General features: G+C 52.9%; 1 protein-coding gene across 1 annotated transcript; it reads left to right on the top strand.

The window, feature by feature from the left end:
- Window positions 1–8,750: 8,750 nt before the first annotated feature.
- Window positions 8,751–17,354, top strand: LOC101010558 (uncharacterized protein C17orf102). The gene is given in 3 exon segments (XM_003912604.4): window positions 8,751–9,008; window positions 9,011–9,335; window positions 10,605–17,354. Coding segments are annotated over 3 exon segments (480 nt in total). The 5' UTR covers window positions 8,751–8,944; the 3' UTR covers window positions 10,696–17,354.
- Window positions 17,355–19,375: the final 2,021 nt, after the last annotated feature.

The raw sequence follows: 19,375 nt of genomic DNA, 5'->3' as shown, positions 1-19,375 counted from the left end.
AGTATGCAAGGGAGTGGAAGAGTGTTCTGGTCAGAGGGAACAGCATGTACAAAGACTGTAACATGCAAAAGAGCATGACTTATTCAAGGGACTGAAAGAAGCCTGGAGGGTAAGGGGAGATAAAGGCTCAGAGGAAACTGGAGGATCAGTGGGCCCTGACAGCACCAGGCAGGACTCACTCAGGTATATGGGCCCGCATGGCTGGCTGCCTGCATCTCTGCTGATTCTGTTGGCAGGAGACAGAAGATATGACAAGAAGACCTCTGAAAGTAGGGTCAGAAAACCTGACTTCAAGAGCCAGTGTGGTCAGGACTCTGTTGAGCCTCAGCTTTGCCTTGCCTAAAAAGGGGATCACAGTGCTGCGTTCAGATAGCAGCCACTGTGACAAAGTCATCATAGATCGGAACTGGAGAAGTGTTAGAATGTTCAAGGTTAGCAGTGTGTGGCCATGACTGAGTGGGTGTGCACATGAGTGTGCATCTGCGCTCCTACCTCCCACCAACACCCTTCTTCCACCATGACAAAGTCGCTGCATCACCTGTACCAAGCCGCTAAAAATACACTGGCTTCTGGACCAGAGCCAGGCTCCCCCAAAACCCTGGGGGCTGAGGTGGGGAAGGAGAGACCAGGAAGGGCTGAAAAGGTTGTGAGGGCCTCAATCTCTGGGCAAAGTGGTCAGTCACTCACTATCAGACCCTCACCATGCAAGGAACAAAGGCTACCCCTGAGGTCTTGAGCTGTGCCTCCCTCATCTTATTGGGGCCTGTTTGAAGATGGGAATGTGCCTCCCTTGTTATACTGGGTGCTCCCCAAGTGCAAGAACCATTTCCCCACTCCCCCACCCCCACACCACTTTTCTTCTTCAGAATAAGAGAGAGTTTGCCACTCAGTGTGACTGTGACTGATTCTATTTAAGGGTTGGCCAGCTCCAGGGCTGTGTTCCTGGGGAGGGGTCTAGAAGTAAGGGTGGGGTATCCTAGCTGCCTGTTCTCTCAAGGCCAGGGCCCCATGGGGTCTGATGTTCAGTTCTGGGAATTCTTGGATGGAGATACTGCTGAGAACCTGGGCCATTTTAAGAGTCATCCTATCCATCCTGGTAACACTGGGTACCTCATTCTCTAACTCCAGTGGTCATGCAAGACAGGCCCAGGGAAACAGAAAATCTGAGAAACTCTGCCAGCAAGCACACATCCTGCCCACTGCCATTAGTTTGAACTGAACAGAAAAAGTCATGTAAGAGAAGAGAATAACAAGCCGCTCATTCTCACAAGCCAAAAAAGTGTGGGTGAGAATGCAGCAGGAAGGATTAAAATTTGATAAAAAGCAGAACTTTTTGAGGGCAAGTAATGTCCTAGATAATTTAGGCAAAAAGAGATTTCCTTCAATTATCTTTTCTACTTCCTTTTTTTGTGCATTGAATTATTCATCCTTGCACTCATTCATTCATGCAACAAGCATTGAATTATCTAGGTAACTGCTTCCATTTTCCACTTCATCTTGCTGGGTTGTCTGATAGCCAGCAGGGCCTGAGGTGGAAGTGTGTATGGCAGAGAGTGGGTGGGAAGTGGTGGTGGTGGAGAGCTGAAAGGAGTTTAGAAGTAAGGGTGAGGTATCCTAGCTGAGACAGCAGAAAGGAGATAATGGTGCCTGGACTTGGACTGTGGGTGCTGAGACCACTCTAATGGCTTGCTTGTCCCCACTTGTTGCAACAATGGCCTCACTTGTCTCAGTCCCCCCTTTCTTTGGGGGTTCCATTTGTCCCCCAGAGACCCCGTGCAGTAGCTAGATGAGTGTTGGCTCTCTGTGATACCCTGTCCAATCCTTGGGGACTGCTGGAGTATGGCAGAGCCAGCTGAATTGGTGATAATAAGGCCTACTTTTCTTTTCATTTAAAAAGACAGAGAAGGAAAATTTTTAAAGAAATTTATGTTCCTAAAAACACACACACACACAACTGGTTCATTAGTCTCTTATTAAAATTCTGTGTTGAGCATGGGCAAGGAAGAAGTAAGGAAGACCCTGGGGAGGAAATGGGGAGGAAGAATCGTATCCACTTGTTAGCATCGGCTGCAGGAATCAGGGGAGAGAGGTGTGGGCTCGGGCAGAGAAAGATGAGGGAGTTAAGAAGGGGCTTCTCCATCACAGAACAAAAGAGTTGGAAGGGGGCTTGGAGGGCACTGCCTCCTCTCATTTGGGAGAGCAGGAAAACAAGACCCAGAGAAGTAGGTGAAATTCCTGTGGCTACACAGCAAACTGATGACAAAGTCAGGATTTGAACCCAGATATCCTATATCCTGAGGACTGTGTGATTTCAAATCGCTTTGAATTTCAAGACTTTGGACCTTTGTCTCATTCCCCCCAGTTGGACTTCGAGCTACCGAAAGAGCTGGGGATCAGGTGTGGAACCCCTCACATTTCTTTCATAGCACTTGGTAAGGTTTATTAATGAATGCTACTAGTGATTGATTATCATGACTGCTTGCAACCAGAAGCCGGCTTGAGGCTAGAAGCCCACCATTGGAAGAAGCTGCAGAGAGAGGGGATAGTAGAGGTGGTGGAATCTGTTGAGAAGTCTGGGGCAGACAGCCAAGCCAGGAGCCCCATTTGGGCTCTGGTGCTTGTTCTGATCCCAGAACAAACTTGCAAAATGACCTTGGTCAGTCCCTTCTCTGTGTGTCCATTTCCTCATCCACATGAGGGTGAATTTGGCAGTTCCTCTTTCAGTGTTGTGGACATCTTTATGTGCAGGGCAACAAGGTGAGACTCTGCCCCCAATGCATACTCCCCTGCCCCAGGTAGGTGGTCCAGACCCCAGTGGTGAGAGTTGGTGCCTCTCAGGGTTTCAGTTTCTGCAGCATCGCCAGCACTCACTACCAATCTCAGGTCCAGGGTCTATCAGTTCCAGACAGGCCCCTGGCAAGGGCCTAGGAGACACCCAAGTTCAGCTCTGGTATTCCACAGTGGCCTTATCCCCCACAGCGAAGCACCAGCCATTCTCAGAATGGATTCCAATAAAGCTCATTTTCTGCCACCAAGTTTATAACACATCCCCACCTACTGGTCTTAAACATTAACAAGGCTGTGTTGTGAATATGGCTGTGTGTGGCCAGAAGAAAGATGGGTGTGGGAGAGGGGAGACAAGCATCATCCCTCACGCCCGGCAGTAAGGGGGTTTCCCAAGGGCTGATGCTTACCCTGTCCTGCTGTGTTCCTCCTGCATCTCCAAAAGGGCTCAGGGCTTGGGCGATCGGGGATGGGATGGGGTGTGTGGACACAACCCACAGGAGAAACTCAAGGTTGCTGGTCTGGGAATCATGGAGGTGAGGACACGTTTTGAGATAAGGTATTCAGAATGACCCTGGACACTACATTTGTATCCTGTGAGACCATGTCATAGCATGTCACCTGAGACACTTGGATCTTGTATGTGCCCACTCAAGGGGCATGGCATGGGCCTGCTCCATTCTTTTGCTCTCTTTGTGGTATCTCTGCCTATCTCCTCCCCTGCCCCTCTTCTACCCTGTACCCCAGAGCTCCCTTTTCAACTCATGCTGGGAGGGTCCCTCAATGCAGAGTTGTTCTCCTGCCCCATCCATTTCTTCTGGGCACCTGCTATGTGTCAAACACTGGAGAGCCATGCAAACACGTGGAAGACATGGTCCTGCCCTAAATGCAAGAACGTGGGGATCAGGAGGATTGCACAGGTAAGCATGCCCATGTATACCCCTCACACAGCAGCCTATGAGGAAGAAGTGCTAGAAAAGTCGCATGAAGTACCAAAGAAGTTATGGAAAAAGTTCATTTATTTCTATCGGGGCATGGGGACTGCTGGTGAGAAGCTAGGGGGTAATCTAGGGAGGCTCCCTAGAGGAGGTGACATTTGAACTCAGCTTTGAAGGTTAAGTAAGAATTTCTGGAGGCAGAGTAATCCAGATGGAGGGGCTGGTGAGTGCAAAAGCAGAAAGGCAGGAAAGTGAGAAAAAGCAATACCTCACGGGGCACATAGAGGATGGCGAGAGGCCAGTATCACGGAAGTGAAGATGTGGATTGGGACAAGATCATGAAGGGTTTTGGAGGCCAGGGCAATGAGTGTACCCTTGATCCTAGAGGCCATGGGGAGCCAGTAATGGTTCCTGAGTAGGGAACTGACATAATCAACTCTCTAACAGATTTATCCACCACGCTGACCTCCAAACTCCTATTTGAACTAATGATGGGGCTGGGAGTCTCCCCAAAGATTAGATACAAGAAAGTGGTCTTCACAGATGTTCCCTGGAAGAAGCCTGGAGACTGGGAACAGTGTAGAGGTGCCCAGACACACCACTCTGCCTATCTCATGGGCTGAACTGGGCCCTGAAAAGGTAGTGGGGCTCCATTCACACATAGTCTCTGTCCAGGAGTCCTGGCAGAAACTGGGAAGGGGAGAGATAGACCAGAGACCATACTGCCTGTGGAAATGGGGAATGTGAGGGAGGCAGCCCAAGGTCACCCTGCCCGGTGGCACCAGAGTCAGAGTGAAACCTAGGCTACTTGGCTCTCAGTCTGGCCGTGTGGTCAGAACCCTGTGATCTCAGTTGCCTGCCAGGCACAGAAAACTGCAACTGTCCCTCTATCCCCCAGTATTTTAGAAAAGCCCAGGAACCCCAACCAAGAGCCAGCTCAAAGGGAGACTAAGTCCCTGTATCCTATTCTTAACAGAGGGAAGGGTGGCTAGGTGGGCATCAGGCAGCCCTGGAGGAGGAGGGCGGCCCAGAGGAGAGGGGGTTTTATTGTGGGGGGATTTTTATCATACTGGCCTTACCCATCTGGGGGATCTCCGAAGTTTTAAGTATCTGCTGGCACCCTTCTCTGAGGCAGGGGAGACTGAGACATGGGATGGAGAAGAGAGTTCAGGACTCAGGGAAGGAGCTTGGAAATGGAGCCATATAGTCAGGAGGGGAAACGTCTGCTCAGTGGGGCGATTCTGACCCTACCTCCTCAAATACCTTCTTTCTGCTCAGGCAGCCAAGCCCTCTGTCCTTATGTGTGCTGTCGCTGTGTTAGGCACTGGCTGTGTGGAGAGACAGGGAATAAGCCCATGGCTCTTCCTCCACCAATCCAGGGCTACTGGGGCACAGAGAGGGCACTGGTGCCTAAGGAAAAAAGGAGGCCAAGGCCAAGACCAAGGGAAGGCAGCCAGGACGCTAAGGCCCAGCTGGAACTGCGTCTTAGGAACAGGCAGGATTCTGGCAGCTGAGGAAGGGAAAGGGATCTTTAATTCCAGTCTCAGGGATCAGGAAGGTGGGCAGAGGGGCCCTAACGACAGAGTTTGAGCTGCCCATCAACAGCGTTTGAGGTGAGGCCGTGGTTGGGCTTTGGGAAGGGAATTCTGACAGCAAGATGTAAGAAGAGGGGAAGAAGCCACCTAGACTCAGGCCTGGGTTTCTGGGCTTCCTCCTACTGGGCAGGGAAACTCCCTGCCGGCCAGTGCTAGGTCACAAGTGCAGTCCACGCAGCTCCAGCGCGCAGACAGGCAGCCCACCTCCCTCTCCCCCAATCCCATTCTCAGCGTTACACACAGAGCCTAGAGATTTCCGGTTCCCCGCTATGCTCCCACTTCCCCTCATCTCACCCTCGTCCCTCTGCTGGCACGCTGCTCTGCCCATTCCTCCCATAAAGAACTGAGGTTAGCCGTCTCTGGTGAACTGAACGCACAACAACCCCCCTGGAGTCACCTCAGCCGGGAATAACCAAGCCACCCATAGAGGGAGGTCCTCCTGCTCCCCTCCCCCCTCCTAGCCCCAGGACCCTACAATTCCAAGAGCCCCTTCCTTTTCTTATTCTTTCAACCTTGAGAATGCGCTTTGGTCAGGGTGAAAGAGGCCGCTGGTTAGAGATCTTGGGCACACTCCTGGCGAGCTTGGGCAGGCTCTTAGGGACTGGGCAGATCTGGGCAAGAGCTGAGCCCGGCACATCGAGGGCGCTCCACCAATGCAGACAGCCCACTGCCCCCTCCATCTAAGCGCCCTCTATCCTGCCTGAGGCTCAGCCCTCAGCGTGGAGCACCGAAACACCCTCGCCCCCCAACCCCGCCACGCCTTGCTGGTTGAGAAAATGTATCCCAGGTCTGCTGGTTTCACGTTAGGAGGGAGCAGAGGGCCCCGCTTCTCCATTCTCCCCTCGGAGCTGTCTCCCTCCCACCTCGGTCTGCGCCCCTCGCCTCCTGGAGCGTTTCCAGCTTGCGGAAGGCCCGCTGCAGCCTCCTTCCGTCTGGTCTGAGTTCCCACTCTTGGGGGCTGTTCAAAGCCCCACTGCCCGCCACCCGTATGCCCGCTATCCCACCGCCAAAGCGCACCAACCCCTGTCCCTCCTTCTCCCACCCGCTTTACCGCGGAGCCCGGGGTGAGCCTGGGGAGCAGACGCAACAGATTGCAGAATGCGAGAGCGCGGAGCCCGCTCCCTTCGCGCGCCGCCCGCGGCCCCGGCCTGTACCAGTGCCCAGACACCCGCCCTCCGGGCTCGCCTAAGCCGGCCATTTAGATGCAGCTCACAGGACCGTGGGCGTGCGAGCCGCGGCGGCTGCCCGGCCCGGAGTCAGTCCACTTCCCTTCCCGAGGACCGCGGCAGGAAGCGAGGCGCCGGGCGGCGCGGCCCCGCACCGGCCTGCGCGCCCGGGGCGGGGAAAGACGCGATACCGGCGGATCCCAACAGCCCCCAGGCTGGCTGGCCGCAGGGGGAGACTGGGGCGGGGGGCGGCCGGGACGCGATCGGGAGAATCTCTCGGATCCCTCTAGATTTCCGTGGGCGGACACGCCCCCAGACGCTCGGGTTCGAACCCTTCTTTATAACCCGGAGAGGACTGGAGCGACGCCCTCCCCCCACCCTTTCCTGGTGCCGGGCTCGGTCCCCTCAGCTGAGCTCGCCGGAGGACTCGGGGGCTGGTGGTAACTCGAGCTGCAGCCCGAGACGCCAAACCCGGAGTGGCAGCTGCGAGTCCAGGCGGTGTGGGTGCTCTTCTCACCAGTCTTCCCCGTGCCCCCTCCGGTGGCGCCTGCCGCATCCTCACCCCGAGTCCGCGCCGCGACACTTACCGTGGGCGAGCAGCGCTGAGAGGCAGAGCAGGGCGGCGCCGCCGCGGCCCGACATCCCCGGGGCCATGGCCGAGGCGGGGGCGGGAGGGGTCCGAGAGGGCAACAGTCGACGACGACTTGGCCCCAGGCTGGGCTTGGTCACATCCAACTCAGGGCGGCCGTGGCGCCCGGCTGTCTCAGATGCAGCTCCGGGGCCAGAGAGTGCAATTTGGGGACACTTTGCGGGGAGGGGGCGTCCCAGGCCCTGGCGGCTACACCCTCGGAGCCGGTGAGGGCGCAGCTCCGGGCGGGAGGAGCCTCCACCTCCCCCAGCTGGTGCCCCCTGCAGGATCTGCGAGGCGCGGGGGGAGCCGCACGTGCAGTCCCGAGCCCGGTGGCCGCGGGCGTCCCGGAGGCTACCTAGAGCCCAGTGCTGAATCTCCCGGCCCCACGGCCCAGCTCGAATCCGAACTCACTCGAGGGTGCAGACTTCCAACGCAAGCCCCAGTTTCCTCGGTTTCGATAGTAACCCCACATGGATAGAGCCGCTGTCTTCCTCCAAGCCCCTGCAGCAGCCCAGCGTAAAAATCCCAGGTCAGGTGCAAATGAATGCTGTCTTTCTCAAAGAAAGAGAAAATCCAGGGAACTTTAATCCGTCTGGAGAAGGAAAAGTTTCCGTGCGGTGCTGAGACTGGCGACGCGGGTCGCCACCACCCTAGGCGACGCCCAGACCGGATGCCCGAGGCGGGCGGCCAGATGTTTGTCCCCTCTGCAAGCCTCGCTCCTGGGCTCCAGCGCGCTTTCTCCAGTCTGGATCAGGGCCCGGGTTCCACACAGGCCAGGTCAGCGCCTCCTGCCCAGGCAGCCGCTCGGCGGTTGGGGCAAGGGTGGCGCGGCCAGAACGGGCTGCCCCATGTAGATGGGGCTTGGAGAAGCGAAGGAGCGAGAAAGCCGGCTAATGGCCCTGCCCCGAGCCCTTCCCGCCCAGGGCGTCGACTCCAGCTTGATGACCATAAACGCTGTAAGGTGCAGAGGGGCTCCGGCAGCTCGCGGCAGCTTCGGGCCACCCCGCTCTCCGCTCAGGTCTCGCTGTCTCAGCAGAGGGGCGCGCTGCCCCGCCTCGCTCCTCGCCTTGCCTGGGGGAACCTGCACAAACCTTGAACTTTTCTGGGGTTCAGAGTCTCCGACGCCTCCTTCTCCCTGCCGCCCTCGCCCTGCCCCCGGACGCCCGCTCGCCCGTCGTCTCGGTGCTGCCGGGCATCAGCTCCCGCTCTCTCCGAGTCAGTTTGGGCGAGCGGATCGCCGTGCCAGTCCGGGCTGCGGGCGGTGAGAGGCGGGCGCGGCGCCAGGGGCCAGGGCAGCCGGCACCCGCGCAGCCTGCGGCCAGGGAAGCGGCAGCTGGTGCCTACGGGGCCGCGAGGAGAGGAGGTGCCGGCAAGGGAGCCGGCTCCCCATGGACGTGTGTGGGGGGAGAAAAAGAATCGAGGAGCAAAAAGGAAGAGGAGGTGGGGGGAGCCACAGTTGCACGAAGCAGCAACCGCCGCTGTCGCCGCCTCCTCGGCGCTCGCGCCGGCTGCTCCACCGTAAATGACTCGAGAGGGACAAACACACTCGCGCTCGCCCGCCCTCCTCCTCCGACCGGGATTCAGCGCCCACCCGGGCAGAAGCGGGCCCCGAGCTTGGCGCGCTCGCTCCCACCCCTCCCAGATTCCCCGTGGTCACGTGGGCCCGAAGCGCGCGGCCCACGGCTTGCGCGCCACGGAGACTCCCCCCACTCCTAGCTCCCCCTCCTCTGTCCACGTGTCCATTCCGCATTCCCAGCCTGGGGGCGCGCGCGGCTCCTTAATGAGACTCGGGCCAAGGGCCGACCTCGCGATTCCTCTCGCCCCTATTTTATGTTTGATTTTTCCTTCCCAACGCCGGCTAGCGCTGGGACCCGAATGGGGCCGGCCAGCTGCGGCAGCTGCGTTTCTCCAGGGTAGACGCCACCGCAGTCACTGATGTCCCTTTTCAAAGGATGCACGCTCCCCACCGGGCGCCGGAGGTGTTTTGCAGCCGCTCTGCCAGAGGCGCGGGTAGGGGGCACCCTACACCCATCCCCAGAGTCCGCTGGGCACAGGCTGGAAATCAGTCTCGCTGCTGTGCCCAGCTCCTCTCGGGCCGCGGGGGCTCTGGGACACAGCTTCGTGCGGGATGGGTCCGGGGCGCAGCTGTGGGAGACCTATTTATTCCGCTGTTGGGGAAGGAAGAGGGAGAAGAGGAGGGGACAGTGCTTTCCTACAGGTTGTTTAGCAAGCCTTTAAAGAGGCATGCTGTGGGGGTGGGGAACTGCCCCTCTTGCATACTCACCCAGGCACCTGCTGACTAGGGGGAGGGGTGGCTGGAGGGATATTTGTTCCCCTATCAGGCCCTTTCCATTAGAGTGCAACCTAGATCAGACCCGACAAGTCAACCTTCACCCCTCATCTGTCAACCAGGCATCGGATCCATGGCAGTGATTTTATAGCTTCATTGGGTATCAGCCCCAATCCCCAGAGGGTGCATTTCAATTCCACCCTACTCTGGAGGGACAGGGTCTTCAACCCCATGGGCATATCCCTACTGGGGAGGATATGGATCTTGAGGGTCACCCTTTTATACCTCTGCACTCAACTGGAGTGAGAGTGTGGGGCCAGATCAGAGCAAAGCCAGCTGGGGTGCTCAAACCCTACCCTCCATCTGCCTGACTCCATGCTAGCCCTCTTGACCCTGAGAGTTTCCTTTCATCCAGGACAGTGACATTTTGTTTTTGGAAAATGTGTTTGCATTTTTCCTGGAAGCCTTCCTCCTCCCTGGCTGCTGGCTGTTGCTGCCTCCCTTAGTACTGGGGCCTGTGGAGGGCTGCTCTGGCCCTTCCCCCACCCCCACATCTGTCTGGAGTTGGGGGGAGGTGCAGCCTGGGGAGAGCTGGCCAGCTCTTGGAGGCCCTGGGGATAAAAGGTGCTGGAGTCGTCAAAGAAGATGATTCTCATTAGGCCCCTAATGCCTGATGGCAATTAATGTCGCCCAAGGGCTTATTCACCAACCCACTGAGAAGCAAGCTAGCAATCAGGCTCTGTGTGGGGGAGAAAGGGGAAAGATCCACCTCCTGAGGCAGGGGAGGGCTTTAGGAAGAGGAGGAAGGAAGCAGGGAGGGCCCTCCATCCCTGCCCAGCACCCTATCAGAAGGGACACGGAGCCTGAGCATGGCCAGAGGGAAGAGATGAGGCGCTTTACCGAGCCCAAGACACACCTCACTCTGTGTTGTGGATCAAATTTCCTTTCTCCTCAAATGTTCCCAGCTGACGCTGGGGTCTGAGGGGCAGCAATGCCAGCCCTCTCCCAGCTGTCTGTGGAAACAGCACGGTGTTCTGGTCAGGGTGAGCAGGGACTCAGACATGGAATTCTTCTCTCTGCACCCCCATCTCACCCCACCCATAGCTCTTACGTGATAGGAAAATAGACCTTCCTTCGAGATTGTTTCTCCTCCTTCCTCCCTCCCTTCCTCTCTGTCTCTGTCCCTCCCTTTCACAATAGTACGGTGCATATCTCCAACATCACAGGCATTGTAGGTACAACAGTGAGCAAAACAAAACTAACTCTTGTCCTCATGGAACTTACTGTCTAGAAGGGAAGGCAGACACTAAGCTTCTAATTGCCTGCAATTGTGGTGTGATTTGGCATCATGCACTTTGCCCATCTTATGGAGAAGACTGAGGCCTGTGGTTGGAAAGGGTGAGGGAGCAGTCTGCTCTCTTTAGAGAATGCAATTTCAGCCCCAGGTTCTTCCTGTACCTCTGATATGGAGCTACCCTTCCTGGATTGAAGCCTTCTGCCAAGTCCATGGGCCTGATGATCATCTGACTCTCCAAATGCCAGATTTTCCACCTCCTTGCCTCAGGGAAGTGAAGGGCAGCCGATATCCCACCTGAGGAATAAAATATGACTCCAACCTCTAGTGCTCCATGGACCTGTCATTCTCAGCAGTGTAAATCCTATGGCTCAGAGAGAAGGCAGTTGGCACAAGGTAGACAGCCAGTTGTTTCAGCTATTCCAATCCTGCATGTCATGTACCTGGAAAGGGGTTCTACACATTCCCTCTGCCTTTCCTACTACCCCAGCAGACTGCCCTCAGCCTTACCTATGAGTCCTAGTTATGGATTCCCAACCAGTAATGCCACTGGAGCCTAGATAAGGGGAAGTCAGAGGAGCCACCCCAACTGGAGCCCAGGCTGGGAGAAAGGACCTGGCATGTGTGTACTCTTCCATCCCAGATGAGCACCTTATCAACTTAAGGTGGTAGTGTCTCTGCTGTGTCCATTCTATTTGTGTCTTTCTGGACAGAGGATTGGCAATGGTTGGAGGTTATCTCAGTCACCAGTTCCCAGGTGATGCCTGGAACAGCCCTGTCCTCCTGCCAAGGAACCAGGCAGCAAGTGGGGTTCTGTCCCAGGCCCCAGTGCCCTGCATGGATGCTTGTCAAGGACCCATATATAAACGGACACCCACTTCCTCCCATGCCTGACCTGCCCTCATGATGGGCCAGGTGACATTTGTCCTTTAGCATGCCTCTGTTTTTCAGAATGCCTACCATCAGGAGACAATCAGACGAGCCAATGTGGAGCATCATGAAGACACGTTCCTGGGATCACCCTGGAATCCTACTCTGTCTCAGCTCAAGGGGGTTCTGAGATTTCCTAAGCTAGCCCTCTCATTTTACAGCTGCAAAAATGGAGGCCTGTTAATTCAGTCATTTTATGAAATCCTGTGAAATTTTTACTGAGCTCTAATTGTGTGTGAAGCATTATGGAATGCTTCTGTACTGGAATGCATAGGTTGAACAAGACAGATAAGGCCCAGATGGCAGAAGTTCAAGAGCTATCACAATCTATATAGAGAACCTAGAAATATTAATGGCTAATCTTAATGAGTATGTGCTTTTTATGTGCCAGTCACTGTGCCAGGCATTTTGCATGCATTATCTGAGTCCTCACTACAACCCTGTTAAGTAGATACTGTTATTATTACCATTTTCCAGATGAGAAAACTGAGGCTCAGTGAAGGTAAGTTTCTTGCCTAGGGTCATAGAGCTAGAAAGTAGCAGAATCACAACTCAAAACCACATCTATGTGATTCCAAAGCTTAGGTACGTAACCCATTTAGCCATTTTCACTGTGATATGCGAGGGCCCAGGATTTCATATATGACAAAGCTATCATTTCTGGGTGGACATGTTTATGGGCAGTGGGGTACCAGGCATAAATAGGCCATTCAACTCGGGGAGGGCAGTGTGTGAAGGAGGCCAGCACAGGGGCCCTGAGAGCACAGGCACCTCTGATGAGAAGGTAGTGTGCTTTCTGCAGTACTGTTCTGAGCAGCTCACCCTCTTGTTCCCCTTCCCCAGTACCCAGATTCACACCTATATGCTGTTGGACTTTCACCCCATTTAGTACACAGTTATGCATACACATGGCTATTGTAGCAATTGTCCAGCCTTCACCATGCAGCTGGGCTGCTTTGCCTTCCCCTGTAGGCTGAGCTCCCAGCTCAGATTCCAGGACCAATAGCGAATGTCAGCAGTGAAGGGCAGGAGAATGTCAGCAGTGAAGGGCAGCGTGGCATGATGGCCAGCACATGGTTTTGCCAAGCAGAGACCTGGGTTCCAGTCCTAGAAGGCAAGGCAACTGTATCAGTTTGCTCATGCTGCTGTAACAAAATACCACAGACTGAGTGGCTTAAACGACAGAAGTTTTTTTTTCTCACCATTCTGGAGGCTGGAGTCCAAGATCATAGTGCTGGCAGGGTTGGTTTCCCCTTAGGACTCTTTCCTTGGCTAGAAGATAGACACCTTCTTGCTGTGTTTTCACATATGGTCATTTTTCTGTGTTCATGAATCATGGTTTATCTTCCTCTTGTTGTAAGGACACTAGTCATATTGGATTCAGGCCCCATGAAAATGGTTTCATTTTAACTTACTCACCTCTTTTAAAGACCTTACCTCCAAAGATGGTTGCATTCTGAGTTACTTGGGGTTGGAACTTCAGCATATGAGTTTTGGAGGTAGAAGATATATTTGAGAGTAAAAAGGGGTTCTGTTAACCCATTTATGCCTGAGGTTGCAATTTTTTGAAGTTTTGCAATTGGATTTTGGCAATGACCTGGAGCAGTAGGATATAAATAATTCCCACATGCTTAGCATTCCAATAATGGAACACTGGGCATAAATGGGCTAAAATTACTTTGGAGCAGCAGTCTTAAGTGGACCATTTAGGGCAAAATGGAACATAGGGACACCCTAACATTCTGGCCCCATCACTCATTCTACAGCCTTCTTCTTTTAAACCACCACACCTCTCTGAGTCTCAGTTTCTTCATCTGTTGAATGGAGATAGTCATACCAACTCCCCCAAGCAGGCACTTTAAAAATACTAGTAAATGTATACTGATTACCTGACTGTACTGAGCACCACTGCATGCTCTGTGTAGGTTAACCATTGCTATTATTGAAACCAAACTGCTCAATAAGGTTTACAGGCCTATGTGATTTGACCCCTAGCTGCTTTTCCAAACTCATTTCTTCCCCATTTCCCCCTTCTATTTTCTTACACTGGAGCCACAAAGGCCACCCTGCAGTCATGTATCAAGCACATTCCTGCCTCAGGGCCTTTGTACCTGTTTTTCCCTCCACCTGGAATGCTTTTCCCCTAACCCCTTGCTCCTTTACTTAATTCAGGTTTTTGTCCAACTACTACCTCCTTGGAGATACCTTCTGTGGTATACAATGAGTTGATACAAAATAATGCAACTATTGTTCTACCTCCATTGCTTTATTTTTTTACACCACTTTAATTGGATTCATAGCAGTTGGTATTTTACTTTATAATATGCCTGTGTATCTGTCTCTTCCGACAGAATGTAAGCTCCCCAAAGGCCAAGATTCTATATGAACCATTCACCAATGTATCCCCAGTGCCCAGAATGGTGCCTGGTATATGTGCTCAACAAAATAAACTGACTAGATTATTTATCCATATTCACTGACTTCAGTAACTGGGTCTTTGATTTTACCCAGTCCCGATAAATGGGTCTTGGGTCTGTGTTCCCTAAGGACCCTGCCTGGCACCTCACTTCTGTGATCTTCCAGAGCCTGGGAGCCCACAGCCCACGCCCCTGATGCTTCTCTTGGCAGTCCCAACTCTTACTATGCCCTTTTACTTGCTGAGGCTGGAGTTCCTCCACCTGCCATGTCAGCCTCACCCTGAGTGGTAGGGTTTGGGCTGGGACCTCAGAGCCCTGATTCTTCCCACCACTTCCCACCCCTACCAAATCCTGCAGGACAGAGGCATCTGCATCTCCTACCATTCCCCAACGTGACTCCTCTGCTCCAGCCAGGCCAAGCCGAACTCCCTGCCACCACCATCATGAGGAATGCTCCTCTTCATGCCAGCCTCATTCTTCCCTCCCCACCTTTGTTCCTGCTCTACCCAGCTTCCTTTGTGCTCTTCTCCACCAATTAAAATCCTGCCTATCTTCACATTTCAGCTCAGGGGTCTTCCTTATGAAGTTCGCAGACACATTGCAAAATGGTTATATGTCCTCATGGAAAAAAGGAACAAACAGAGATTTTGGAATCAGGCAGAGTTCAAGTTCTGACCACATTTCCTTCTGTTTAGTTTCTCTCCGCACCTTGAGTGCCTAGTCATCACTACACAGTAAATCCCCCCTGCGATGGGGTCATATTCTCATTAAGATTATTGCTCAGAATCCACCCCCTTGCTATTTTTGTAATTAAGAAACCCAAGGCCCAGAGAGAGCTAGTGACAGGCCCAAGTCCACACATCCAGTTACTGGCACAGACAGGAATATAACCCCATGTAAGGATATGCCTGGCTCCCTGCCCCACAGTGTGCCCATTCCCAAACTTTCACTGCCTGGCTCAGCCCTGTCTTGGACTTGGAAACCCATCTTTTCTTTCCTCGAGAGAATGAGGCTCCTTGGGTAATTATTTCAGGGATTTGTCCCTGATGCAGTGTGGATGTTGGACTGAACCAGACCTTGGACTCCAATTCTATCAGTTGCATTTATGTACTCATCTAGTCATTCAGCCTCACCTTGGACATTTCTTCTTCTCTGAAACCTTCCCTGACATTGCCCACACTCCCATCCCTATTCAGTTCACCTGTAAGGCCCTGCATCTCCCACATCTAAGCAGCTTTCAGATTGTGTTGATTTGCTTGTCTCCTCCCATAAAGGGGAGACCCAGGAAGGCAGGCACTATCTGCACTGACCCTTGTCATATGCCCCTTGCCTGATGTCTGTTGAGTATTCAGTTAATGGCTACTGACTAAGTGAATTATTAATCACCTACTGTGTGTTTGGAGATATGCTAGATGAACGAGATGGTCTCTGCCCTCAAGGAGTTTGCCACTGTGTGGGAGAGGGAAGTGGGCAGACACATAGGATTATGATGCCTAGTGGCAGTGGGTGCCCTGGAGGGAAGCCCAGGAGCCCTGGGGCTGGAATGAGGGGCATCTACTTCAGCCTAGGACATGAGTGCTGCAGGATATGGGAAAGCTTCTCGAAGGAGGTGACTTTGAGCTGCACTGAGGGAAGGACAAGCTGGTTTGGGGAAGTGGGGAGAAGAAAGAGAGGGAAGGAGGCTGCTGCAAGAACAGAAGACAACATTTTAAAGCCTGCATCCAGGGAGGACACACTGTGATCAGGAGAGAGTGAGTGTTTCTGCATGGCTGTGGCATTTGAGAGCTGGGGCGAAACTAGGAAAGGGGCTGGAGAGGAAGCAGGCCCATTTTGCCTCTGTGTCCAAAGATACCTGTCTGTGGTGATGTGCATGCTCGTGGTTACTATATTCAGTCATACAACTTCACACGTTTGGGGCCAAAGACACTGGGATGCTTACGAAGCTTTTTATCAGTGTGTTTGTGCATTGTCCCTAACCCCAACACCACACATTTGTACACAGTCCCTGACCACGACCCCACATTCGTGGCCAACATTAGTTGGGCAACTCAACTCTCTGCAAAATGGGTAACCTTCTGTACGGGCTGCTTACAGATCTTTTTACTTCCATTTCCCTAGAATCTCTACCTTTAGTTCCTCTTCAGGCAGCACAGTTCCTCCAACCCCCACCCTGTGGCCAGCCCTGACTCTAGCTGTCCCCTTGCTCTTCCTCCCTCTGGCCCACGTGGACAGTAAGCTAGGACCACCCTGGGCACCCAGCCAAGGGAGGATTTGGACTTGAGCCATGCAGGCTGGGCTCTGCTGTCCCCTCCCCCTCTTTTCCTCCCCACCCCCATACAGCTTCATTTAATTCCAGGGCAAAGCACTTGCCTGATGCGAGCCAGAGAAAGGCAGCAGGAGCCAGAGACAGAAATTCAGAGACGAAGAGCGCAAGCACACTTTCTTTGCCACAGCCCAGCAGCTAAACGGCAGCAAACTGATATGGTTACAAACTCCTCAACTTCTTGTTTGTTGGCCAACTTGGCTGCCAGGTACAAGTGGGAGAGGAAGAGCCGGGGGCCCAACTTCTCTCCATGGCCTCCTGATCAACTGCCCGTGACCTCCCAGAGTTGTTGAGCCAGCTCTGCCTGGCTCCTGTGGTTGGCAGTGCCCAGGATTCCTGAACTGGGCAGGAGGGCCAATTGGGCCTGCTGGGAGCGTGAGAGAAGAAGCCAGGCATGCTGAGGACTGCAGAGGAAGCCAGGTCTGCTCTGAAGAGGGGAAGCCCTCACATCATAGACTTATATGGCCAGATGGGCCATTAGAGGCCATCCTAGTAACCTGTTAGCGTTACAGGGGGAATGTGAGGCCCACAGCAGTGGGTATCTTGCCTAATTTCACACAGGAGCTCATTTCAGAGTTGAGATCAAAACCCAAGTTCTCTTTCCAGATCCTTTAAGATGGGAATCCTGCTTCAAGTTTCCACCCCACCTCCCAGATCTAATTCTCAGCTCCCTTACGTCTTCCTCTTGCTAAAAACCCAAATTCCCCAGATTTGCATTTAGGGTTTGACACATACCTTCCAGCCCACCCTCCCCAGTTTTAGCCATTCTTCCCCAATCAGTCATGCCTTTCTCCGCTGCGGTGCCCTTCTGCTCTGCTGGAATGCCTGTTCCTCCTTCCCCATCTCTTCTTGGGGCCCTTCTGTAAAGTCTGTTTCATCCACCCCAGGTGGAATCAATCACTGTCTGCTTCATAGTTAAAGTCCATCTGATCTTCGTTTAGGCTTCCTCTCATTCACTTACAAAATCTGTAGGGACTAATGTGGTTTGGATGTTTGTCCCCTCATATCTCATGTTGAAATGTAATCCCCAGTGTTGGAGGTGGGGCCTGGTGGGAGGGGTCACAGGGGGCGGATTCCTCATGAATAGCTTGTTGCTGTCTTTGAGATCATGAGTGAGTTCCTGCCAGATCTGAGTTACATGAGATCTGATTGTTTAAGAGTGTGGCACCTCCCGCTTCTCTCTCTCGCTCCTGCTCTCACCATGTGATGTCTGCCGCTCCCTTTTGCCTTCCTCCATGATTGGAAGCTTTCTGAGGCCCTCACCAGAAACAGATGCCAGTGCCACAGTGCCATGCTTCCTGTGTAGCCTGCAGAACCAGAAGCCAATTAAACCTCTTTTCTTTATAAATTACCCAGCCTCAGGTGCTTCTTTATAGCAATGCAATAATTGATTAATAGAGGGACACAGATTACATTTTGTTCATCTTTACATCTTCCATAACATTGAACACAGCTGCACACATGGAGTAAACGTTCCTAGACATTTACTGAACAAACGAACATATGGCAAAACAGGCAGTAGTTCAGACACCACGGCCCTGCACTGTCTCAGGTACTTTCTATCCAAAGCCTCTTTGAAGCTTCTCTAGCATCTTGAGTGGTATGTAAATATTATCTACATTTAGAGAGGAGGAAGCTGAGGCTCCCAGAGGGAAAGTCACTTGTTCAAGGTTATGTAGCTAGAAACTGGCAGAGCTGGGATTTGATCTCAAGTCTGTTTGTTTTTAAAGCTTGTGTTCAATTCACCAGCTCACAGCACATCTGATTATAAATGCTGTCTGAGGCTGACCTTCCTGGGGCTTCTTGTGTCGGCATCAACGTCCATCAGCAGGGGGTCCTCAAAGGGATTCTGGGGGTACCTGCAGAGTGCTTTCGTCACTTGGAAATCCCCCTTCCCTCCCCAGGCCAAGTGAAGTAACGTTCTAGGCTTGCAGAACAGAACACAAAAATTAACCCTGGTCTCACGGGGGCCCTGTCCTCGTTTCCATCTCACCATCTGTCTCTCAGATACTCTCAGATGGTCACCAGGAGCTGTCATTGGGTGGTTCTGAACCCAAGTCCCAGAGCCAGGCTGCCTGAGTTCAAATACCAACTCGGCTGTCTACTGTGTGACATTGGACAACTTACTTAACCTGTCTGTGCCTATTCCTCATCTGTAAAATGGAGGTATTAATAGCACATACCTTGTAGTGTTGTAAAGCACTTTGGAGCAGTGACTGGCTCATGGTAAGTGCTCTGTGCATGTTTGCTATCATTGATATCCACATCATGTTCTTCCTCTGAGATGTAAGTCTCAAAGGGTTTGTTTTCTCTTCCTGAGAAGAGTCATCTCTGTTTCTTTCTGTGTGTTCTGGGTAGGCCTCTTAAATACTCTAGGCCTCCCTTGTAAGACAAGGAAGCAAAATTGGGCAGAAAGAACAGCTCCAAGGAAAGCCAAATCAAAGTGACTTTTGTGGTGACAAATGCTTAATAATAACTTTACAAATCCAGTTGAATTACTATGAATAACAACCCTTTTTTTTTTTTTGGTATGGATGCCGTGCCCGTCTCCCAGAGAGCACCCAGCTACAACCCTGAAATCCACCCAAAAGAATCATTACTGGGAAAACAAACTAAAAATAACCCCATAAGAAACAGTGCCAGCTCAGAAGCAGTTCTTTGGAGGTGGGGGCGTTCAAGGAACCTCTTCTGTTGCTTCTGGGATAATATATTCTAATTTTTAAACCTGGAGTTGTCTTGGGGGTGAGTCCTGGTCCCTGCCCCTATAATCTAGTTCCCCATGTTGTCTTCAGTATGCTTCCTGGGCATCTGGCCTCTGTGCCACCTTCTGGTAGTCCAAAGAGGGGTGTGGCAGATTGGGGGCCCCACTCCTGGTCCCTGATGCTGACTTGGTTCTTACCGTGTGCGACCTGGGTTGCTCCCTTTCCCTGTCCTTTGAGTTGGACTCACCCAGAGTACACTGTCTTCCACTGAGGGTCTCAGTGTGTCAGACGTTCTGTGTTTCATA

Source organism: Papio anubis, chromosome 17, assembly GCF_008728515.1.
Source record: "Papio anubis isolate 15944 chromosome 17, Panubis1.0, whole genome shotgun sequence".
NCBI classification, from domain to species: domain Eukaryota; kingdom Metazoa; phylum Chordata; class Mammalia; order Primates; family Cercopithecidae; genus Papio; species Papio anubis.
The sequence above is the reverse complement of the archived record's forward strand: the minus strand, read 5'-3'. Positions and strand labels throughout refer to the sequence as shown.